This window comes from Diprion similis, chromosome 3 (assembly GCF_021155765.1).
Source record: "Diprion similis isolate iyDipSimi1 chromosome 3, iyDipSimi1.1, whole genome shotgun sequence".
NCBI classification, from domain to species: domain Eukaryota; kingdom Metazoa; phylum Arthropoda; class Insecta; order Hymenoptera; family Diprionidae; genus Diprion; species Diprion similis.
In genome coordinates, this window is record NC_060107.1 from 5955907 (window position 1) to 5981700 (window position 25794).

General features: G+C 33.7%; 1 protein-coding gene across 2 annotated transcripts; it reads right to left on the minus strand.

Annotated features, from left to right (window-relative positions):
- Nucleotides 1-4686: 4686 nt before the first annotated feature.
- Nucleotides 4687-22327, minus strand: LOC124404045 (proton-coupled amino acid transporter-like protein CG1139). Of its 2 annotated transcripts, XM_046877856.1 has the most exons (9): nucleotides 21868-22327; nucleotides 21761-21834; nucleotides 12249-12331; nucleotides 11499-11636; nucleotides 9075-9347; nucleotides 7325-7409; nucleotides 6343-6615; nucleotides 5808-6159; nucleotides 4687-5360 (listed from the first exon to the last, which is right to left on the minus strand). In XM_046877856.1, the coding sequence occupies exons 2-9, from the start codon at nucleotides 21797-21799 to the stop codon at nucleotides 5098-5100; spliced, it is 1506 nt and encodes a 501-aa protein (XP_046733812.1). In that variant the 5' UTR covers nucleotides 21800-21834; nucleotides 21868-22327; the 3' UTR covers nucleotides 4687-5097. The 2 variants fall into 2 exon arrangements, with proteins under 2 accessions (XP_046733812.1, XP_046733811.1); XM_046877855.1 differs by having other exon boundaries at nucleotides 21761-22327.
- Nucleotides 22328-25794: the final 3467 nt, after the last annotated feature.

Here is a 25794-nt window from a genome sequence, read left to right on the forward strand (position 1 = left end):
TACGTATGTAGATGGGAGCGAATAAATTGAAGGTTGCATGTCTATTGAACTCGGGAGAAAATAATGCGGAAAAACAACTCAAACACAAATATCCCAGGGTGAAATATTTCGTACTTGTTATGTGCGTTCTGATTTTCGGAATATTTATGGTCGAGTTATTTTCTCCTGGGATATTTCTGTTCGAGTTATTTTGCATCACCGAATTTCAACTGCAACCGATCCGTCCGGCAAATATTTTCCACAAAGGACGATATACGGAGTATAAATTATGCCACCGAAAGAGAGGAGGAAAAAAAAAAATCTCTGATATTTTAACGAATTACCGTAACTCGGTTATGTATCTTTTAGATATCGCGTAGCATCTAGACAGACCTAACTAAAATTGAATCAACGGTTAAATCCGTGGCCGGTGCAGGAGCATCGATCGGCCCCAATGACGTCATCTGCAAAAGTGCATGACCCGAAACCACGGAGTTCATACTCTGCGGAATTGCACGCGATTCAGAATCGCGAGTATTTTGCACTTTCTTCGGTCCATTTGAAGAAAAGAAATGTTTTAACGGATCGCGGTAATGCACTCGATGATCTGTTTTTATTAATAACAAAAAAAAAAACACACACACACACCGTGCCTAGTTTGCAGTAGTAGTAAAATGAACGAAACGAAAACAGTGTTTTAATTTTGTGTTTATTTAATAAATGTAATTTTCGTTTTATTGTTTTCTCATAATTAATATTATTTTTATTATTACTTAATTTTTTATTCTTCTCGCTTGTAGTAAAATCAATAAATATATAGCGTTGTTTTAAAATAAAAAGAATCGTTTGAAGAATAATTTTAATTATTTCAATTTATGTAATGTGTGTGTTTTTTTTTTTATTAAACAAGGAAAATTGGTCGTGAAAAAATGTGAACAAATTTAAAAACATAGCTGTAATCACGGACTATATCATAAATGATTAAAGTAATTTGTTCGATAAAGATTGTATTTTAAAAAAAAGTTTAAATTATTTTTTGTTTTCTATATTATTTCGTCTCTTATTTTTTCAACATATATTGTCGGGAGTTATCGTTACAAACTATTTACATTAATTTACTTAATACAATTCAATCAAGCAATCATACATCATTTCATACCTTTCTCGCTTATCACTGCATGCACGCGTTCTGGTAATTTATTATTAATTTCTTATTATTTTTTTTTTTTTTTCTTTCTTGCAACTATTTACAGACTGCCATTTACTCTAATTTACATACGATAAAAATAATAATAATTTAAAGTCTTATCGGATGTTGTATTCCCCGATTGAATATACAGGGAAAGCTATCTCACCCAACCTTAATTAATTAATTATGTATACATACTGTATGGATATAATATCTCTATCTGTATCATGTATATGTATAGCAATATCTAGGCATATATTCTAATTCATTCATCCTGTGTTTATACATCGTAGATTCTGTCTAAATAGTCATAAGAATTCAATTTCTCCAGTTAAGAATTTTTTCTATACAATATTATATATGTATATGTATATATATGTATTCATAGATACCGATGAAATAAATTTCTTTACAAAAAATATATTTCAATAATAATAATGAAAAAAAAAATAACAATAACAAACACATCGGTCAACCGACGTGCGTTTGTATAGCATCTATTATAATATGAGCATTACCTAAACTACTTGCACCGGGAATTATTTGCGTTAAGACAATCGATACGAAGAAACAGTTTATTATTTTCTTTTTTTTTCTTTTCTAGACAAGTCTTTGCGGCTTGGTAAGGGACTAGCTTCATTTTTGGAGCTTCAAACGTCGCGTCATTATTAAGAGAATTTTTTACGTCTTTCAATTTTTTTCTCAAATTGTATAATTTTCTGTACGTACAATTTCTGCATAACATATTCGTCAAAATTCATTTTTTATTTTTACATATATTTAACACGTACGAAAGAGAAAACAAAATTTGTTTTTTGTTTATCTTTTTGCAAAATTTCCAATCGCGGAATTCCGTGCCGGTAAAAATTCAAATCGAAACTGTGTATAAGCATAAGTGTATATATATATATATACATGTATTTTGTCGTTAGAAGAAATGTGTATGTGTGTATATATATTTATTACTAAAATGACTATAACACACCATCACATAATAATTCGGCCTGCGAATTAACACAGATAATATTTTCGTGCTTGCTTTATTTATTTATTTATTTATTTATTTATTTATTTATTTATTTACGTTTATTCATTGAGCTAAAAATTCGTTCCTTATTAATTTTTCTTCTCCCTCTATCGTTTAAGGAAAGCTCTCGTTAATTTTATCGAACAAACCCGCGTTGCTAGAAATAAAATCTGTGCAAGTGTGTAACAATTCAAGCATAAGGGGGTTAACGGGGTTAAAGTGAAAACAAAAGAAATTTAAAAAAAAATTAGAACGATGAGCGAAGAAAACCAGACTAAAACGTAAATTTGAATATAAAAAAAAAAAAGCTTCACTCACCCCAAGAAACTTGAGATATGTATGTATACGTCTTATATATATGTATATATAATATGAATGTCAAATTATCGAAATGTCACCCCCGCATAATGTGAAATCAATCAACTGCACAGGTATTATTACGAGATTTTCGTTGCACCGCGTGTCGCACTGGCCCCAGAATAGCGGCTAACTCCTTTTTACCCCGATCCATATGCCCGCGTCAACGATTCTATTGACACCTGACGGTGAGCTTGCGAAACCGTGTGCATTTCTCGCCGAAATACCGCCGATAGCGTAGACGCGAATTTTTCACACAACTATCACAGTTATTATACATATATTCCAGGTGAAAAATCGAACCGTTAGATTTTCCCGTCGATTTAATACTAAATTACTTCACTTTTCTTCGGAATATATTCGTGCTGTAATTTTGAAGAGAAAGATAGAAAAAAAAAAAAAAAAAAATTAAAATCAAAAACAAACAAACAAACAAAACACGTTACTGAGATTAATGTTTCAAAGCTTATGTATAGATTTTCATGAGATATGATTATTATGCTATTTCAATATTATCATGTGTATGTTTTCTTTCCTTTTCTTATTATCCATCTCAATTTATACTTTACTCTCGCCACACTTGTTAGGATACGAGAAAGAGTGAAAAAAAAAAAAATTTCTAAATAGGAACTAATCGTCTAACACCCTCCGTTTTATGTTAACGACGTCACATCTGTATGCATATATACATATATACATATATATACATGCACACACACATGCGCACGTACAGAACAATGAATAATTGTTTTTCAAACCGTTTAAATTTGATTTAACTGGATTGTTTTTTTTTTTTTTTTTTTTTTTTAGGATTCATGCCCCTGTTAATATTATATCGAAAATAAATATCTTTTACCTCGATGTATTGAAAACGATAGTTATATATATATATATATATATATATATATGTGTGTTTATGGGTGTGTACATGTTATACATGCACTAAAGTGCGTTCGAGCGTGCAATATCGAATTTATCTACTAAATCGGACACGTTAACGGAAATAATCACAACCTTTACCATATGTTACATATGTTATCACTTCAGCTGTAGGACGAAAAATTTTGCGTATATATATACGGAGAGTAGAGATAAAAAAAAAGAAATTGTTGAATCCAAAAGAATATTTATTCAAATAGAACTTGGCAGATGTTTGATTATTTTGTATGATTATTTAATCCCAGCAAAGAAAAGTTTGTTTGTAATAAAATTTTTAAAAGAAAAATTGTTTTAGTCAATCGTTGAATCATCCGTTACGTATTACTCAAATAAATATTATCTTTCGTTCAATTATTTTTTTCTTCAGTGCATCTTCAATGTAATACAACAATAATAATAATAATAATAATAATAATAATAATAATAATAGCAATGGTAATAATAATAATAATAATAATAATGATAATATTTCTCACGAAATTTGTACCGCCAAATTCGATATAGAATGGATATGATTTGGAAAACTTTATACTCTCCGATCATGATTGTATAGACTATCTCAGGTTGTATATGAACACCATTTATACGCAACGTAAATTTCAATGGTATAAATTCATCACTGGTCACAACTTTCAATAGGAACTTGCGTGATTGATTATTGATATTAATACTTTTCTATGTACGTATTATACCATCACTTTCTTTATACTCGTATACTAATTGGCGTTATGTGTCAATGATTACAAGTTCATGATGTTGTTTCATTTGTTGTTGTTCTTATTATTATATATGTTATAGATTTGAACATTTCTATGCTTGTGTATATATATTATATTATAGTTTTTTTTTTTTTGTTTTTTTTTTAGCGTAATTTTGCGTCGCTCGAACTCAACGAACGAACACATTTCATAAATTTAAAACGAGACAAAAATTTGACGTTTATTTTCCGTGAATTAGGTTTTTTTTTCTTTCTTTCTTTTTTTTTTTATTCAGTATCGATAATCTTTTTTATTTTTTTCACCTACGGATTTCGATTAGCGAATTAAATCGCCCGTTAATGCAATAGATTTATTGAATTCTATAAATTTTTTCAGGCCAAAAACTAAACTCAATTTCAAAATCATTCACATTCCCGCACGTTTTATGAAAATTTTTTAAAATTCCCAATGCTATGCAAAATTTCAAATCATATTATCTATTTACAGGATTTAACACGATTTTTTTCGATTTCACATAACCGCGTTTCTGGGGAATTAATATGTACACCGTTAAACGAGACGAAAGGTGAAGAAAGATTCGCGACGAAGCGTCCAGCGCATTTTTTGATTTCAATAATTTCTGTACAAGATTTCAAACGAATGTTGTTCAACCTGTGTATATTTGTGTGTAATGAAATATAAAACATTTCTATCGACTCGTTGAGTCAAGATAAATAATAAAATTCATCAGGCTCGATTATCTCATTCTCTCATTCACTCTCAATGAAAAAGTGCTAACTTGAGGATAGACGAGCTTTCAAAAATCGCCGATAAAACGTCGACGACGCTCGATAAAAGCTCGTTCTCGCAAATTCCGAAAATAGAATTTTGCCACCCTTCATCATCCCTCAAGGCGACACATCCATTGACTTGAAATAGTTTATAATCTGCAAAAGGCTCGTGTAAGTCCCGGCGATCAGGCCCAGAAAACCAAAAGCGATGACTGCCGAATTTTTCGCGATCATTATGATCTTCTCCGTGCGATTCGTTACGGTCCAGAATGTGCAGGTGTAGATTATTGCCGGAAATGCGAGGCCAAGTCCCGATAACGAGAGGGCGCCGATCAGCGATATGAAATACTCCAGTTTCGGAATTGCAACTGCGAAGAGAACTGCGGATTTGGGAATAAAATATTTACTAGAATCGATTAAAAACCATTCATCGATTACATTACATTTTTTGACAAAAAAAAGAAACAATTCGTTCTGACATTTAATTTCATCTGTTACATTGACTAGTATAAATTTAATTTAAAGATCAAAGAAGTTCGATGACTCGATTTTGGTAAATTTTTTTTACTTTCCTCGGTTTAGAGTTAAGATTTTTTGAAGATAAAAAAGGGGTCGGCAGAAAATTCGAAAATTAAAACAAGCCGGTGTGTATGCTTTTTTTTCTCTCTCTTTTTTCTTTTTTTTTTTCCCCATTAAAACCGCGATGAAATTGTGCGTATAGCGTAAAAAAAATGGTAAAATTTAGACACAGTATTTTGAAAAACATAAGAAATATCTTGCAAGTGTTTATCAGAAAGAAAAAATGAAATTCAGAATGTTATACTCACAGGTGACAACAACGAGGCACGTTCTCATAACGTATTCCCAGAATAGCCTGTGGGAATTCTTTTCAAGAACAGGACCTAGGTAATCACTCCAGGTGATATCGACGGCTACGTAACACTGAAGAGCGTGCGTCACGTATATGGCAAGGGCCAAAAGGACCTGGGCTACCTTGGCGGGTGTTTCGTCCGGAAGATTGAGGGTGATGCTGCCCTTAATGACGTCCGCGTACCGGATGTAACCGAAGAATCCCATCCCCAGATAGAGAAATATCACCGTGATCATTCCTATGTTTAAAACACCGCAGGGACTCCCGAAGGATTTTGGCGTCTTCATTTCGTTCTCCAGAGGAAGAATCTATTTTTTTAAGATAGGGGAGGGGGAGAGAAAGAGAAAAAAATTAAACTTCATCATATTTTGACGACTGATATTCTCCAATTGATGTTGTTCATTTAGTTCATTGTTTTTCATGGTGAGAGAGAAGAATGTCGGAAAATTTATGCACGAAACATTGAATAAGGATTGATGAGTAATTCTTACCACACCGATGGCTTCGAGGGCGAATAAAACCGTGCCGAAAAAGAGGGGGAAGTTTTTGACGTCTCCAACCGGTGCTCGACCCTCGAAATCCAGAGGCTCCCTGAACAGGTAGTAGAGGATTATACCAAAGCTGGCGAAGGTGATGCCGTTTGCAAAGGTCGAGAAGGGCGCCAAGTACTTCAGATTTCTAACCCAGTTGATCAGGATCAGCGGCAGCAGCATTATCAACATGTACCACCTAGTGTCGATTTCCATAACGTGACCCTCCAAAGCCTGTCAAAATTGCACGTCAAAATTTAATAAACTAATACGCGAAATATCAGGTAAAAAAAACAATTTTTTTTTGTCAAATTCTGGTGAGTAAACGATTGGGACAACATGGCGTCGCATTAGGTAATCAGCTGATCGTTTCGAGTGAATTATACGAATACAAAGACACAGAAAAACTCGCGGAAGCTATCGAGCTTTTATTTTTCTACATTGAATCAATATCGAGTGAAATATTCGACGTAAAACGATTTTTTATAATCAAACACGACGAGGTTGAAAATTTTCGCCACCAGGTGGCGTGGATTCTTCAACTTCAGATGAGAAATCGTGTAGCTCTGAACTGGAAAGGGTTCATATTTGGATTGGTTGGAGTTTAATTAACAGCCACATGTAAATAGTTTTGTCTTATTGATTGAACTAATATTCAAGTAATTTATCGTTGGTGTTAATCGTTTTTGTTTTTCAATTTTTTTTTTTTTTTTTTTTTTTACTGTCTTCCTTGACAAATTTCTTGAGCGTTCTTAACCAATAAATCATTCGAAAAAGCGACTAACCAAAAACGAGTAACGGTGTGAAAATTTCGATTTATGTAAATTAATAATTTTAGACTAATTTTATCCATGTAAAGAAACTTTGCTGTTCATATTTAAATTAAAATGTCAAGAGGAATCTGTGTAATATACTTAAATAAAAAACAAACGTTTATACTTACAGATTTGATATTGTCCGCGATGAAAACCACGTAGACGCAGCAGCATCCCAGCTGATATATCAACAAAAATACGTTGATTACGTGCCTATCGTAAAAACAAGAATACATATCATCAGTGTAACGTTTTTGTTTGTTTTTTTTTTCAATTCGTGGTTTCAAATTATCCTTATCATCATCTAAATGTTTATCACGCGTAATGAAATTATCTGTGTGATTTTAAAATAATGTTTAGCAATGTGGATTTGTTTTATAACCTCAAGATGAATATCTCTGTAGTATAATTCAGCCGAATCGTAAAACTATAAAATCTTCTAGATGGTTAAAGGGAAAAAAATGCAAAACTTACAAAAAAATTCTTCGAAAACTTAACTCTATCGAATCGTTGAAACGAGTGGAAACGTTATCACATATATTAAAGAAGAGATACATTTTAAACGATGTTCGCAAAGCTTCGCTAAGCCGTTATATAGACTTAAAGTACTTTATAGATGCAAAATGAGTGCGCAGTTGATATAGAACTTGTCATTCGAGAGAATTTAAGCATAATGCAAATAACGTAGAATAAATGTTATGACAAGTGTCGTTTGCTGCAATGATCTCCGAGAGAAAAAGGGAAGATAATATTTTGGTCCTCGATATCTTATACAGATATTGAACGACACTTTTTTGCGCATAATATTCGTACCCACACAATGAGACACGTGTGCGCCTATGGGTAATAAAAATTTGCGTGTCCCAAGCGGAGTTTATTACGTATACAGAATACGTCGCCGCTTATTTTAAACTCTCCGCGAATTAAAATAGTAGCTCGCATCTCGCCTATTTTGCACATATCTGCCACCAGAGGCTTCGTCCACTACTTTCTACCTCCACGTAAGTTAGTGTATAAAAAATTGACCGCAACGGAGGTTCAGATTTTTGGAATATTCAATATTCTGGTAGAAGTCGAGATACGATTTTCAATTCTAACTTTTTCTCTTGCGACTCTTTCTACAAGAAAAGTTAAACTTTGTCCATGTTAAAAAGCCTGCAATTAATTGACTGCTTTGGCAAAAAATAAAACCTTTTTTTTTTTGGAAAATACAAGTGGCAATAATGAGCGAGCATCACTTCAATTTTCGATTAGAGCCCATTATGCATGGGCATTGAAAAGTCCACTTTTTGTGGCAGTTTTTGTTCGGTAAAGTGACGCTTTATACGGCAGCGAACAAAGTTGCGGAATAAAGTCTTTATTCCGCAGTTTTGATGCGCAGTTCGAAGTGCGCATCCCAAACTGCCGAATGAAGTAGCTTCGTCGAACAGATCGCGACATAACCTCACTCTTCGTTTTGCTTTTCAATGCCCATACGGTAAAAAATATTGTATTTCACATGCCCGTAAACCGTTTTTTGGCTCGGATAATTTCAGTACTCGCTTCCGGCTCGCCTTCAGCTCGTCCTGAAATCTTTATCCTTGCCAAAAAAACAGGCGGTTTAAGGGCATAACACATAAATAGCTATTTCAGGTGAAATCTGAAATTTATTGAACGCCTATCTCATAGCGCAGAGAATTATTACAGGGTATCCAGTTAATTTTATGAACCTAGGATGAAAATTATTATATTCCATCTACGACATGAAATTCCCTGAGATTCCCACGTTTTTTCCAGGGAATATAAAAATCCCTGGGAATTCCCTGATTCCATAATTTCCACGAATACTGGACACCCTGTATTATTAGTTTATATCAGTACTGGAGTCGGAGTGCTTACACAGAAATCCTGGAGAAGCCCCTGAAGCAAGAGGGTCCCTCGCGAAAGGCGTTTTCGGCAGTTGCTGGATACGATAGAGAAGGTACTTTCTTGCGTCTACAAAGTTCATACTCCGATTTTACCAGGAGATGGATGCAGTAGGTGCAGAGAAGACCGATGGCCAGAGTACCCACCAGTCCGACAGCGTAACCTGCATTCTTGAAGGCCATCGGCATCGCCAGGATGCCTGTACCAAGACTGCCCTTCAGGAGATGAAGAAGCGTCTCGCTGTTACTGCAATCAATTTAATATATAATGATAATTTGATTCCTATTTTTTCAGCTCGCATGGTGATTTAAACGATGTCATGGACATTTATTATTAGACGTCTGCTTAACGATTCGTTTTATTATAACCAACCCTTGGAGCCATACGTTGTTGTTCTCAGTAAAATTTTATGGCGAGATAGTATTTCGTGGTTTCTGGGGTCACTGATACGAAACTGAAATCTGGTTTAAAAAATTCAAGATGGGGGATCCAACATGGCGGACGAAAATTTCAAATTTCTTTGAATACAGGCAAAAAAAAATCTGTGCACGAGTTTTCGGGGTCGCTGATTGGATTCGCTGTGCTGAATTTTCAAAATCTGATTTCAGATTTGTAATCAGCGACTCCAAAAACCACGGGACAGAGTTTTTCCTCCGATTGTGACGGAATTTCAAATTTTCGTCCTCCGTATTGGATCCGCCATCTTGAATTTTTAAATTCCGATTTCGGATTTGTAATCAGCGATCCCAAACTAAAAACATTTCCGTTCTCGGATATGAATCGTTCCTTCAATTTTAACGATTTTTTTCCAATCAATTTATTTCTAACAATAATAATTTACTTTAAATCGCAATAATTACTCTCAAGTAACGAAAATCTATAAGTATACAATCAGAAATAGCAAAACGGGTGAATTGACTCCACCGTCTGAATAAAAAATTGTACAAAAAGAGAAAAAAATTCTTGAAAAATCAAAAGATAGAAAATGTGTTAGAAACGAAGCTGCAGAGAAAATTGATAAATAACATGAACTATGCAAGGCATCGTGGATTCAAGAAAAGATTTTGTGTCTATTTTCCTCGCTTACTAGACCCCAAAAATAGTCTGAAAAACATTTTACCATCGTTATAGGACCGCTGTTACATCATCGATCCTCGGTCAATTAAAAAATGCGTTGGTGCTTCACGCCGAGTTTTTTCCCCACAGGCAAATGTAATAAGAATAAAACGTTTGGAATGTTTTCGTCGGATTCTTATCTCGCCATAACATTTCAAATAAAAACAAGTCTCAATTATACAACGAATTAGATCCTGACTTTGGCATTCCATTCTCGACAAAGCCAAGATATTAACGCGATGACATCATGGCTCGCGATCCCATTCGTCAAGCCGGTATTCTTTATTTCACCAAAACCAGGTAATCACGTGTAAAGAACAGCGAGTGAGTCTCTCTTTTTACCGGTCACCATTTCACCTTGCATCAACGATTTTGCAAATATTTTTAACCTTTTCTCAATCATAAATTAGAATAAAAATACAAGACTATATATACCTAGACTCGTAACTCTTTGCAATTCTGAAATTACCCAGTCTTCTTGATTTATTACAAATCATAAAGTTATCCGATAGAAACAAGAGAACAAAAGGGAAAAAAAAAAATTTCTACAAACGATCTAGGAGGAAAGAAAAGAAAAAAAAAAGTATAACAAAAAGACGAAGAATGTTACGAAAGGAATAAAACAGAACAACAAAAAAGAAAAAAGAACTACGACAACCGGCAAATATTCGTTTGTACACGCTCAAAGTTGAGGAGAAAAATTTTCTCGCTCGGTGTTTTTGGCACGCTATACCGTAATGTCCGTAAATAATTACAGGCAACCACCGCAGACTCTGAGAGTATAAATTTTTCATCGGGAGTATAATATACATATATAGTTATACATAATAGTGTATCCGAGCAAGTGTTCAACAAAATAAACGAGAAAAAAAAAAGAAGAAAAGCCTGCTTTGAGAAACGGCAATTGAGACAAGTATTTGCATAGCTGTTCCAGCAGTACAACGATATGTACGCCACAAGGATAATCGAATCGACTAGATATTTTTCAGTTATCACGAAATTTATCGAACCGCAGCATCATTGAACGAGAAAAGAACAAAAAAAAAAAAAAAAACAAAAACAGAAGAAATTATTCAATAACTCAAAAACAAAATTTACTTTTAGATTCTCAAATAGATTCTCGAAGAAATATCGTAAGAATTAATTGACTTTAATTGGTTTGTAGACGATAATTGATAAATCAATTTTACCATTTTTATTTTCCAATTATCATATATTTTCCTCTCTTCTCCCATGTTTTAAACTGTAAATTAAATCATTTCGATTTAAAACGAAACTTACGTAGTTGGGTGCTCAACTTCTCTGTGACGATAGGGATCATATTCGTCGGTTTCCGATCCTACCGATGCTTGTTGCTTCTTCTTCTTGTCTTGGAGTTCGACGACGTATATGCCGTTGCTGATTTCGTTCCGGCCATTACTGTTTTGCAAATTCAAAATATATATATATATATATACATCAACAATCAACATATATATTTACTAATTTGTTAAATTAGTTTATAAGAAAAATTTTCAGCTTTTTTTTTAATTGATTAATATAAGGTAAATATCTTATAATTATATTGATTTTTAGTTAACAGAATTTTTAAATTAAATATACGTTTAAAATTTTTTTCGTATTTATTTTATACCGATATAATTTGGGGTTTAAGAATAATAATTTTTTTAATATAATATTCATTTGAAAATTTGATTGTATTTTTTATTTACTTTATTAATTGTTACGAAATTTATTTAAATAAAATATAAGCAAAAAATGAACGCATAAATTTCACTCGAAACTTGACACAAGTGTCTGTGAGCTCGAAATTTTTAATAAGAAAAATTTTCGTACAAATTTTACGCTATTTTTGAAAATGGTAAAAAATTTGTACATTGCATTGTGTCATCGTAAAAAATTAATTTCGTTATAGATTTTCGAAACTTTTTTCGGTAGTACGTTCAAACGTCATGTATAAACGAATATCGCACATCACGTAATACTGTTATAACGTCTTTACTAAACATATATATTATACAGTCGACTTACCCCGTCGGGGCTTCTTGTTCTTTGGAATGCGTAATATTCATCTTCATATCCGGCGGCGATTCTTTCCGAGTGTATACAGCATTCTGAGGGAATAAAGCAAATAAATATATAAATTCATATGGATAAATGCATAGTTTAAACTAAACGTATGAAATAACCTAAAGCCGAGTGGGTTTAATTTACAAAGTTAAAGTTGAATATGAAACAAGCTGTATAATATATTTTACACACAGAGAATAGAGAAATGTTTATCTCATGTGTAATTTATGTTCTCTGTAACAGTCGCATTCAATGCACACAATGAAGAAATTAAAAATTACAAAAACTTTTTTCTCGATATTCAAACAAGTCTTGAAAAATACTAAACATATATATATATATATGTTTTCACTTCTTGATTATCATAACAGATTGCAATTGGAATGCGACACTAAAATTTCGCGTTACTATCTCCAGGCAATTAATTACTAAATTAGTATCAGATTACTGATTCTGTGCGGATAGGCATAATCGTTAAATGATTTGATCGATACACATTGTTAGATTTATCACCCAGATGACGTCTAGCCTTCAAATCAATGATGTGACGTACAAACAATCATAGGCTTACACGTTATCGTTCATACTTCCGCGGCTAGACAAAAAACCGATGAAATTTTACGCGAGTGGTGAAAAAATTATTCGTTAATTGAACAAGCGAAACTTATCTTATCGTTGGTAAATAAAAAAAATAAAAATTAAAAAAAAAAAACATTTCGCTGCGTCTGGCTTTCAATATAATATTCATCACCGGAATGGCTTAAACTCGACGTGAAAACGATCGGCGATAGTTGATTTGACGTTCGTAAAACACATCGATTTCGCGTTGCAGCTCGAAGCCTGTAACCGATTAAAACCGGCCGGATAATTAGCAATCAATACAAATTGCGCGAGATGACCGGGTTCGATGCAGTTACGATCGTATCCAGTATCGAGAATCCAGTTTGTATCCAGTTTAAAGTAAAAGGAAAGGAAAAGAATATAACATGACAAAAAACATTATCCAACCAAGGCTCGTTTACGCGAGGCACGTGTGTGTTATATTTATTGTAATTATTAACCAGTCGTTAAGAAGGTGCGGTAGTTTAAAAATCGGCCAGATGGTACATCGTGCAGAGTTTACGTTACACGCACAACAAATTTTTCTCACATTTCTTTTGCAACAAGATAAAATATTTCGAGTGACATTAATAATTAATTCCTCTTCTTAATATTTTATTCATTTCAACTTAAACTCACACCTTTTAAATTCATTCTTAATTTTTCTTTCACGCATTGGCGTCAAAATTTCATTCAATTTAACCGAAATTCGTGAATTTAAACGTTTAGAAATTTACTACATCTCGTATCATTTTTTCGGGAATTAATTCCTTCATCGATTCTCCCAGCTTCTGATGTTTCATTGACAACGATTTTCAAGGACCAAATAGAAATTCCAAATTTCATATCTGGACTCCGTTTAAAAAGTGATTACCTTCTAACATTTTTACCATACAATATTAGATCTAAATTAAAGCGATAGAATCAGCGTCTGTAAATCGATCAAATAATTTCTACAACAGGATTGAAATCTGACTCGTGAATTATCACCATTGAAAAAAAAAAGAAAAAATTTTCGTTCAATTAGTTCAAATTGCAGAGAATTGCAGCAACGGATGCACTGCGGTGTGAGGATTACCTGCGATACAAAATGAAACGATTGCCCGTTGGATAAATGGGCCAACCGGTACCTCTGTGTTCACCTGCTTGCTTGTGTGTGTAGAACAGTTTTTTACGCGAATGAAACGCAACCGAGTTGAAAAAGGAGGGAGAAATAAAAATGGTACTAAAAAAAGTGAAACAAAAAAAAAAAAGGTATCGTGAAAAAAAAATCGCACACACGCGGAGCGAGAACAGAGAGAGAGAGAGAGAGAGAAAGAAGAGAAAAGAAGGACACAAAACGCGTCAAGTCGTGAGACAGAGTGGAAATTTCCTACCCTCCAGGGCTCACTCTCGCTCGCCTTGATACACGTAAGTATATATATGTATGCATGCATGTATGTGCAATGATCGAACAGGCGTAATGCGTTTCAACTTTTGCACCTGGTTTCACTCAGTGATCCATTAGGTTTATACCCGGGGACAGATTTAACGCGACATCATCAAAGAATAACGAAAAATAATAGAGAATTTATTGTATAATTATATTGAAACGAATAATTGGATTCAATATTAATTAATCGATGGACAGATTAGTTTGAGATTAATTATATCATTGTATACGGTACTAATTGATGATTATCAAGTCGAAGTGCGACTCTGATATATCATATTTTGTGTTGAATGGATGATTTGCTCGCGTTTTAATTGATATCGTATTAATGATGTGTAATATGATATAGAGGCGATAATGTGCGGCATTAATCATCGCGAGATCAATCTTCTTGAACGTCATGCATTCTTGGTTTTGTTTTTACCTCCTTTTCTCTCGGTCACGGATCGCTTCTGTATCTCTGATTACCGGTAAACACACATTGACATACTAGAGTTTGTGTCGGATTGATCGCACGTGCTTCAGTTCCCGAGGAATATCCTGTATATGTGGGACATTCCGTACGACAACTCGGGTAATAAGCCTAACCCTGACCATCTCAGGGAAACAACTGACCCTGATAATCTTTTTTCCATCTTTCTATCTTCTCATCGTCCGCTTTCACATTTTTGCAGATTCCTTTTTTACCGCCAAAGAAACGTTGGACGTTTAATTATAACGAGGATTTTTAACTTCTTCGAAATATCGAATCAATTTCATCGTCTTTTACTCGTTCGATTGGCTTCAGGGTAATTCAAATTATACTCACGGTAGCCTCACGGTATAATTAATAAGTTTCAGGATTTCGTTTTTGTTTTTTCATTCAAACAATTTTTCCAAAGAAAACAACGATGAAATTACTAATTACTTCAAAGATCAATAAATATTTTGTAACACGATCAAACAACCAATTTTTCATTTTACAAATTTTTCTTTTTCAAAATAATATTTACCAACGATTTGTCGATACTAATCGATAAATCGCTAAATTGACTTGATCTAAATCGGTTAAATGAGTGATTGTAGGAAGAAAATAGTATAAAAGTTCCAAAAATTACCATCGAGTTGAAATTTTCTTCAAAATTTTATAACTCAATGAATCAAAGAATATATATATATATCCCAAGTTTTTTTTTATGCGAGCCGTAAGAAAAAAATAATTGGAAAGAAGCCAAAACCGGTATAATTGTTCGTCAGTGATTTCACGTCTGACAATTGTTAAGGTATGAACGTTATTGCATAATGTAAAAACTGACGGTTTTTTCATCCACGTTATCGTAAAATAATAAATATTTTGGTGAAGCTACTTCTTACAGTTTCTCTCTCTTTTTTTCCTCCTTTGTCTTTTAGAGACCGAGACGCGATCTCTTTAGGTTAAATTATACACGAGTTATTACCATTATCTTTATTCACCGTCTGTAATAGTATTTGCCCACCGTTAACAAGATACGCACATAAATACTCGGGTAGAAACGATTGCGGTGTTAAGTAAAAAAAAAAAAAATAACAAGTACAGTGGAAAAGTTCTGTTCGTGTTTCCTTATTTTTTTTTTCTTTTCAAGTTTTAGTTTTATTTTCCTCGTTTGAATCTCCGACGTTGTTTAAACGAGTAACATGAACTGACTAACCGGAATCGTACGAAATTCCAACGTAATTACGCAAGACTGGTGTTAATGTAAATACAAAGTTTAAGGTAAATTTTAATTAAGTTTTGTGAATGTGCTAATGAAATTTTTTTCCTTCACCTCCCCTCGGGTAAATATTTTCTCAGCTTTCTAAGAAATAAAATAAAATTTCTATATAATTATACTATAATTAACTGACTGATTGAATAAGTTATATCGTTCTATGAAAAAGACCCGGTAAATTGTACGAAATAAAAACTTCTCACTAGTCAAGTGAATCTATAAAAAAAAAACTGTACACGCTTCGTTATGCCTGATTTAAACGTTACTAAAGTTGTTATTCGTTTATTGCCTGCTTGATTATACATTTCCTCCTTTTATGCGTGCTTAAATTGTCACAAACGCTGAGATAAAAAAGAAATTATACATATAAACAGTTTACGGGTATCTCAGCTCATTAATCACCTGCTCAGAGTGACTATAATCATGTTGCATAACAATCGCGTGAAAATTAACACAACATTGATATACAGTCAAGTTATTTCTTTAAGTCATTTTATTCAACAAAAAAAATTTTCATTTCTGATGTTAAATTCCAACCGAGCTACCCTCGCCAAAATAAAATTCTAACCGACATTTTGTAACCCATTCGCAACTCAAGTTATATCTACTTAGAATAAGTCAACTGACGACATTACGCGATAACCGAGTCGCTGTTTATTTTTTCAATTGCGAAATGAGAAGGTGAATGAATTATTCAGTTAAAGTATGTATATATATATACGTTAACGAATCTGTCCCGCGCACAATCTTTATTTATCCAATTTTTCTTCCTTGAACTTCTTTTTACTATAACTAACGATCGAGTGGATAAAAATGTCAGTTTAGCAATCGTCGCGCAAAGCGGAAATTTCGATGTACAATCAATGTTCGCATACATCGCATCACACATTTTTACACGATGCATTAAATCATTGTTTACTAAACTGTTATTACGCCGCTTACGAGACGGACTATAATTCGCTCTAATTCGTGCTAACTCAACGTTTTTTCTCACGTAATAATCAGTGCAGATTCGTTTAGCATGAATTCTTACAAAGCGTTAAGTGTAATAAAAATTACCGTCACATGCACGCGTAATCCGCGCGTCAATTAGAAATCACGACGCGAATAGATATTACCGTAGAATTATTGCAAAATATTTCACCTACACAACCTAGATACGAATACATTACACATATATACGGGAAATTCCTTGCGAAACCAACTGACAATTGACCCTCACAATTTTCGATTTTCTTCAAAATATTTTCCGCAATTGGACCTCAATTAGTCATGAACATTTCAAGTATTTTTGAAAAGAACCCATTTTCCAAACCGGTTTTATTATCAAGTTGATAAAAAAGTAGACAAAAATCTTTCCACGATGAAACTGGTTTAGAAATGTTCCAAGTAAAAAATAGGAGTTTTGAAAATTTTCAGGCCATTGAAAAAAAGAAAAAAAAAAAATTTAAGTGCAAAAAAAAAAATGAAAAAAAATCGACCCACCATGAAATGTTTGGAATAGAAAATAAAATTTCTGATAATTTTTTGAGAACTTTACGGAAAGTTCTTCGGATTCGAAATCACATGAAATATTCATGAATAATTGAGCAGTCTAATAAAAAATGTGAAAAAAATGAGGCTTTTGAGATTCGGAAGGATTGGAGAAAATATTTTAAAACAAAATGATAAATTGCGGGAATCAGACGTTAGTCGGGTTCACATGGAATTCCCCATATGCAAATGATCGCCATGGCCTAGAAATCTTCTATTCATCAAGCGCGCATAACTAATCAAGGTTGCGAAAATATTTCGCTAATGTTTAGTAGCCTGTCAGGCGAGACAGTCGCGGAATGTATTACAACGATTTTTAAGGATTCGGTCTAAACGTTGCGTCAATATTGAACGCACAAGGCTTTCGGTCTGAGATCGTCCACAGCATTGTAACACGTGACAGCCACGTGCGTTTAAAACTGACCTGTCGACAGCAGGCGCACGATACACGTTCAAAGGAATCCATCATTAGCCGTAACAGGCATTCCAAACCGATTTAGCATCCACCTGCAATTATCTTACCCGTCTCACGTTGTTCGAAAGTGCGTCATGTCGTCAAGAAAATCTACACCGCGTTTATACGTTCGTCGACAACATTAATTTTCCAATGTCAGTATAATTGATACTCGACTCGATAATTATTTCAATTAAATTTTCCAACTTCCGTAAATAATAGACACGTAACAACGTATACCGGGCTCAACAAAAGATTCTTTTTTTTTTTTTTTTTTCTTCTTCTTCTTTCCAAAAATATCAAATCCATTTCCTGTTTAAACAACATGATTTATTTTTCATGACAACGATTTTTCACCACGGAATTTATGCAAATATTTTTGATATAGAAAAAAACGTAACAAAATAGCTATTTATATGGCATGCCCGTAAACCGTCTGTTTTTTTTTTTGACAAGGATAAAGATTTCAGGACGAACTGAAGGCGAGCCGGAAGCGAGTACTGAAATTATCTGAGCCAAAAAACGGTTTACGGGCATGTGACATACAATATTTTTTACCGTATGGGCATTGAAAAGCAAAACGAAGAGTGAGGTTATGTCGCGATCTGTTCGACGAAGCTACTTCATTCGGCAGTTTGGGATGCGCACTTCGAACTGCGCATCAAAACTGCGGAATAAAGACTTTATTCCGCAACTTTGTTCGCTGCCGTACAAAGCGTTACTTTACGGAACGAAAACTGCCGCAAAAAGTGGACTTTTCAATGCCCATGCCGTAAAAAATAATTTGTATCAATTTCATCGGGACTATTTCACCAAGTTGACAAATATTGTACGTATATAGTTATGTTAGGTTAGGTTAGGTTAGGTATATAGTATCTGCGGATAAATATTGCCGAAAGCAAGGTTAGGTTAGATATAGTATCTGCGGATAAATATTGCACGATTTCTTTCAATTTACATGGACTTGGGTTTAACTTGACTGTAACGTCAAGCATCAGTTCGTCATTCGGCGAGAGCCAGAGCGAAACTTATCGTTAACTTCCGTCGCATAAGAACCGCAATTAACTGTACAATCGCGCCTGCCTTGCTGTAATAACGTCGTTAAACGCTCCGGTTGGTTGATCCCGAACAAAGTATAGAGCTAAATAAACTTATAGATTTATAATTCTACGCGATATTCGTATCGGCTAGTTGCATAGTACAGACTGACTTTCAATCGAGTGCCGCAAAAGAGTAAAGAAGAAAATTAAGTGACAGTAAGAACCTAATTTCATGATCTGCATTCGGGAATTAGAGAAACCAGGTATAATCAGAAACCGCGATAAACTCTCGGAGATTTATCTCGGCGATCCAAGTGCGAAACAATCAGTGCTAAAGAAGAAGAAAAAACAAATAATCTATAGCTACATCCGCGAAAAATTTTCGTCAACGTGTACCGTGAAAATTTCTAATTACGATGATGATCAAGATGACGATCACACTCTACTCTTTAACTGTATGTCATATCTAAGGAACGAAAAGATAACTAATCCCAGTTTACCAAGAAAGTAATTAACGCCGAGGAATTCTTAGACTTGAAAAAGTGACAAAGTGTTGTAAGTTGGTTGTAACGAATTCGTCGTCAGACAGACTAATGTCTTCAGAATAATAAAACAAAAACAAAATGCAGAGATATATACTTGTTTTTCAAACAATTCTATCGACGAATAATTCCAACATATTTACGTTAATTTCACTGTTTTTTCTTTCTTTGTTTTTTTTCATTACAAATAATGCAATAGTATATAAACCGTTTTCTTTTTTAAGGTAATATTTTATTGCAAAGAATTATTGCCGATCCTGGGAAAGATTTTCAAGTTCAAGGTAAAAAATAATGTCTAATAAATAATAATAATAATAATAACAATAATAACAACAACAATCATTACGATAACGAAACGTCTGCGAACGAAAAGAGTGAAGAAGACGTAATAGCCGACGATCCTGAGGCGCGAAATCGTCGGGCGTCGGTGAGTAGAAAGCGCGAGTATTTGGTCAGCCGGCTGAGTGGCTGCATCTTGTTTTGACGCGACGTCCGTTCATAATCGGCGTTACTACTTCGGGCTTTGCGCCTCCGTCTGGCTGCATACGATGTCTCATTTCGGACGACGCATACGGGCGTCTATCACTACTTGGAGGTTCTTCGCCGTACGTACGACGGATTCGCATTATTTTTATTATCCTTGACGGTCACGATTTTTCAATAATTAAATGATTTAATTATGTTGAATAAATAGTTAACGATATTCGTTTGTGACGTAGGACTGAGATTTGATCAGGTGAATTTCGATGGATGAATAATTTAAATCTTGGAAATTAATAGCATCAAGGCTAAAGGATAATATTCGGAATACGGCTAATTTGAATATTATCGAAATTTAGTTGTAGATAAATTTTGGGAATATCGTTAATTATTGCCAGGAAATAGACGTTTTCATTAATTTTCTGCTTTTTTTTTTTTATAATTAAGTATAAGTTGGTCGAGTGTTAATGGATTCGTGGAGAATTGACGGGTTCGTTAAACTTTTACGACGACAGGTATTTTTTTCTTAAAGGGTAACGCTATTGGAAGAAAATCAAGAATAACAGAGATTTTTTTAATTCCTCTTCCATATTAAACCTCAATTGTGTTAAATGAGTTTAAAATAATTGTTTCTAATCACAGTTTCAACAACTATATTTGTCATTTCTTTTTCTCTTACGGCTTGACACTATTTTCGTCTAGAATGCATACCGAATACGTATTTTCAGCTATAAATGGTAAATCGAGGGAGAAAAAAAGAAAAAACGCGTGAAACAGCTGAACTTGAATTAAAAACGCAATGTACGTATAAACAATATATATATACGTAAGGGAATTACACGAAGTGACAAATCGATGCAGAAGTTTTCAAACGATTTACCTGGAATATTCGATGAACACGGAAAACACACAGGCATGACTAAATCGTGTTGTAAACGGCTATAATACCATATATGTATATATCTAATATGTTACTCGTTGGAAGTTTAATAATACGTGATGTTGACACAGGTTCTGTTATATTATAAACTCCGGAATTGATTTCAAGCTTATCGTCTACTTTAGCCAATTGCGATCAGCACAATATTAAATTTTGAACCATCGCGTATTCGAGAATCTAGATAAGATAGAATGAAAACTTGAAGCACAGAAGAGAAAAATCGTCGAAGCGATCAAATTCGTTAAACAAATTAGCCTGAATGTTAATATCGAGACGATTTTAATCCTGAATTTACAACTTGCATTTTCATCGATTGCATAGATTTTCACGAAAATAAAAAAAAAATTAGCAATTGACAACTTTCACAAAAATGCATAAAAATTTTCGATTACCAGTTATTAGGACAATGAGGTGGTAACTTTTTGGATCGCAATTTCCATGCTAAATTTTGTTTTCTATGCTCATCTAATAGCTGTGGAATTTTTTCAGATTTTATCGATAAAAATTGTGACACAAGGAGCTTTTCAAAAAACACCACTTTTCGACGTTATTTTAAATAATGACTGAACACACGTAGAACGTAACTGATTGGAACAGAGCTTCATGACGAGTTCAAGTTTCAATAAAAAATCGAAAAAACTTACGAGTTTCACTAACGCGTTCCCTTAATTAAACAAGAATTAGAAATAAAAGAAGCTAGAAAAGTGATTATCGAATCCACTCACCGTGCTCGAAGTAAATCCGAGATTGTCGTGAGACGTCATTTTGGAAATCCGTGTCTTCCTTCGTCTTTCACTCTTTCTTCCGATATCCTAATCGTCACCTTTCGTATTTCCGTGGCAATATAATAATTTAAAACAATATCCTGGTGATCATTGGATCCGTGGATCGGTAACACGTGCGGACGATCGTTAATCGGCGAATTCGCGTGATCAGTGTGGCAAAGTCGGATCCGGATCGATCGTGCGATCCCGATTCTTCGGAGCCTCGGGAACTCCTTCGATTTCGAGACTTGGACGAGATCGGTCTCGTAACGAGGTGCGGCAGGTGCGGTGGTCGCGGGCTGACTGGACTCCACTCTCGTGCCAAGTATTATATTTATATAGCGCCTGCACAGAGCCGCGTCTCCTCGACGGTTAGTGCCTGCCGTCATTTAATTCGTAGATCGTAGATCGTGGATCTGCGCGCTCCTCTGTCAACCTCGACGACACATTTCCATTATTACAAGTCCCCGGTTCCTGGCCACCGGAAGCGAATGGATCGCACTAGTTTAGGAGAATCTCACAGGATTCCTGGAACAAAGATTTTGAACCTTTCGTTTATTTTTTCCTTCGTAATTGGTCGTCGAGTTAGAAGAATCAAGATGGAATTGTTCGGTTTTAATTTGAAATTTGAAATTGTTTTTTTATTATGATCGTAAGATACGAAGACGAGCTATTTGGATACAGTTAAATTATAAATAATTTACTGGAATGAGGAATTAAGGGTTGGATATCGATGTTTGATCGGTTAGAATCATTTTTAAAAATAAAATAGATTTGTTTGATTTTCATTTATAGAATGACTTGAGGTAGTTCACACGCTTGAATCAGTACTTTTTTAATCAATTCCATACGCAATAATCGCATATTGGATATTAATGACATTTATCTAATCGTGAGCTAAGAGAATTTGATTCAAATCTCCCGAAAAGAAATGTTAAAGTTATAAGCAATAGCTTAGAAATGAGTTTTTCATTTCAAAGTATTTTAAAATGAAGAAAAATTCATCAGATGAATTGATACAGTAAAATGGTAGAAAGTAAATAAAATGAGCCAAGGCATAGTGGAATCGATCGAATCTGATCGATTTTCCATAATTATAAAAGATTTTGAAATAAAAAGTTCATATCTAAGCTATTGCTGATAACTTCAAGATTTTTCAAAGGGAGTTCTGCGACCTCACGAGAAGATACCTACACGTTATTACTATCCAATGTGCAAAATGAGAAATGATAGAAAAAAAGTGTTTCATTTTCCTGCGATCATAGTAAGCTCAATTTGCAAATTGCTCATCTCGTTCCAATTATCTAATGCTAAATCTGGAAGTACAAGTAAAATAGGAATAAAAATTTGCTCAAAATTTCGAGCATATTCATCTGCAACAGCTTAAAAATTTTATTTATTGGAAACTACATAATTTCGCATGCAGATTGCGTCGAAATAAATTTCAGCATTGTCAGGGAAATGAGAATCTGATACATCCTCGATTCATTTCCTTTCTGCAACATCCTGAGTTGCACGTTTGTCCGATGATTCGACTAATTGACTCGGTGATCGAAGGCGAGAGGAAAAAAGAAAGAAAAACCGTGTGTAATGAAAAGAAAGGTTGAAGGGGAATTTCCAGCATTTATTCTACGCACTTGGACGCCATTCAGATTTCTACTCTGGTGTAAATCATTTTCCGTTTTCATTTCCGCGTGGAATATCCTGATATTATGTCAGGATTAAAGCTCAGGTTATATGGCGATAAAATATCGGATCGAGGAATTATTAACCTGTAAAGAAAAAATGTGCGGATGTGTTTACGCATTTTAACAGCGTTGTGGAAATCCTTGTATGTGGGATTTACAGGCAGATAAAAGATGTGCCGAAACAGAAGAAATGACAAGTCAATGTTGCAAAAAGTGTGCAACTGAAGATAGATTAAATTTCAAATATAATCCGGAGAAAATCTGCAAACACTAAATGATAACTGTGATTACCAATTATTATTAACAAAATAACAAAATAGCTTGTTCTATTCAGGAAAAAAATTTATATTTCAGATACTTCAAATTCTCTCCAGACAGACTTTTTCTCAAGCTCGTCAATTGTTTGAAAAATCATGATCGTATAACAAACATTAGAAAATTTGTTTGTATATTGTATACGTATATTAGGGTGGCGCAAAAAAACCGACTTTTTTTTTTTTTTTTTTTTCAGTCTCGTGTGACAAAATGCTAGTTTTTGATGTTTTGAGAGCCCACTCCAAAGGACAGATCAAAAAATAAATTTTAAGAGGTCGCTCCAAATTTTTTTAAATGTCAAAAATCGTCAAAAAATTAAATTAAAAAAATTATATTTTCAGTATTTTGTTTGATTTTTAATTCATGTCGTGGTGCATTGTTATCGATTCTTTCTTACTGAATTAAAGAAAAAAAATTTATGAAATCTTAATATGAATATTAAAAGGTCGCTCGAAAAGATCTAAAGAAATGCACCAAAAAATTGAAAAAAAATTATGAGCGACCTTTCAAAATTCAAATTCTGAACTGAAACTTTCGGAAACTAATTTTTTTTTGTCTATAAAATTATACCGTAACGAGAAATTTTTTTTTTTTTTTTTAAATCGATTTTTGACGATTTCTGACGTTTTAAAAAATGTGGAGCGACCTCTTAAAATTTTTTTTTTGAACCGTCCTTTGGAATGGACTCTTAAAACATCAAAAACTAACATTTTGTCACACGAGACTCAAAAAAAAAATAGTCGGTTTTTTTGCGCCACCCTAATGCATATGTATTGTATATCTGAAAAAAGAGATAAACTGTATTGATTTTTCGGTCGAAAAAATAGTTCTATAATGTGATTTCTCAGTTATTTTTAACAATATGATATTTCCAGTTGAAATTTACTGTTTTAACAATGTTACCTACGTTATCATAGGATTGTTTTCAACTTAAACAAACAAAGATGAAAATGGTGAAATTTGACGACGCCAGAAATTCGCGGAACCAAAAATCTTCGATCGCTCGGAACTTCGATGTTTCAGACTTTTAAATTCTCCCATTTTTCGGACTATTAAAAACTTTGATGTTTCGTCAAAGTTTGATTTCTTCACTTCAAGTTTCGCCAGTAAACGATTCGGAATTCGGCGTTTTCGGCTTCGAACTCTACGAATTCAGAATTTCAGTTCCACCACCTTGTGAAAGTGCGCAGTTTTCCTTCCGTGAAAAGAAGATAATTATAGCGATTGAAATAGACTAGCGGAAGCATTTTACAGCGATGCTCGGAATACGCAGATTTCCCATTTCACAATAGGTAAACGTTCATTGTCAACCTTCCTCAAACCTCGAACCCATGCGCAATCGTTATATGGTCTCACTTATAATTCTGCAACGGTATTGCGAGTAAAGAAGTTAACGAACCCGGATTAGAAAAAAAAAACAACGATTCTTATCAAAGTTGAAATGTCAATTTTTTCGTCTCGCATTCAAGAAAATATATTTTTGAGAAAGTGAGAAATTTCGATTACAGCACAATCAAACCTGTACTGAGCGAAAAAACAGTTCAAAATTGTAGAAAAAAAAAAAAAAATCCGACAATACTATTGAAACTTTTATTCTCTGGTGAAAAATATTGAAGAAAAATTTCGCCTAAATCGATCTGAAAATTTTCCCAGGAAGTGAAGAATTTTTATTTTAACATAACTGACCAAAAAACTAGCGATACACGAGTGCAAAATTAGTGGGAAAATCTTCCATCAAATCGCGAACACTCTGTAAAGATTTAAAAATCTTTAAGCAAAGTAAAATTTGAATAATTTTCTACCAACAATAAATGACTTGTAAAAATTCGTCGCTTATCAAATTTGCTGTTTTTTTTTCTTGTCAGAGAATTGCAGTCGAGCTTGAGGAGTAAAGAAGTAAAATTTCCGCATATTTATTACGCACGAGTGACGTAATGAAATGCAAAAGCCCCGCCATTGGCGTTTCCTCTACGGTACCTCCAGGATGATAAT

Excerpts from the sequence above, each read along its gene's own strand:
- LOC124404045 (XM_046877856.1), bottom strand. The coding sequence starts at position 21,799 with ATGACGTCTCACGACAATCTCGGATTTACTTCGAGCACG. Across the intron at positions 12,332-21,760 it reads TCGGATTTACTTCGAGCACG|AATGCTGTATACACTCGGAA; the intron begins GTGAGTGGATTC and ends TTATTCCCTCAG. Across the intron at positions 11,637-12,248 it reads GAACAAGAAGCCCCGACGGG|TAATGGCCGGAACGAAATCA; the intron begins GTAAGTCGACTG and ends TTTGCAAAACAG.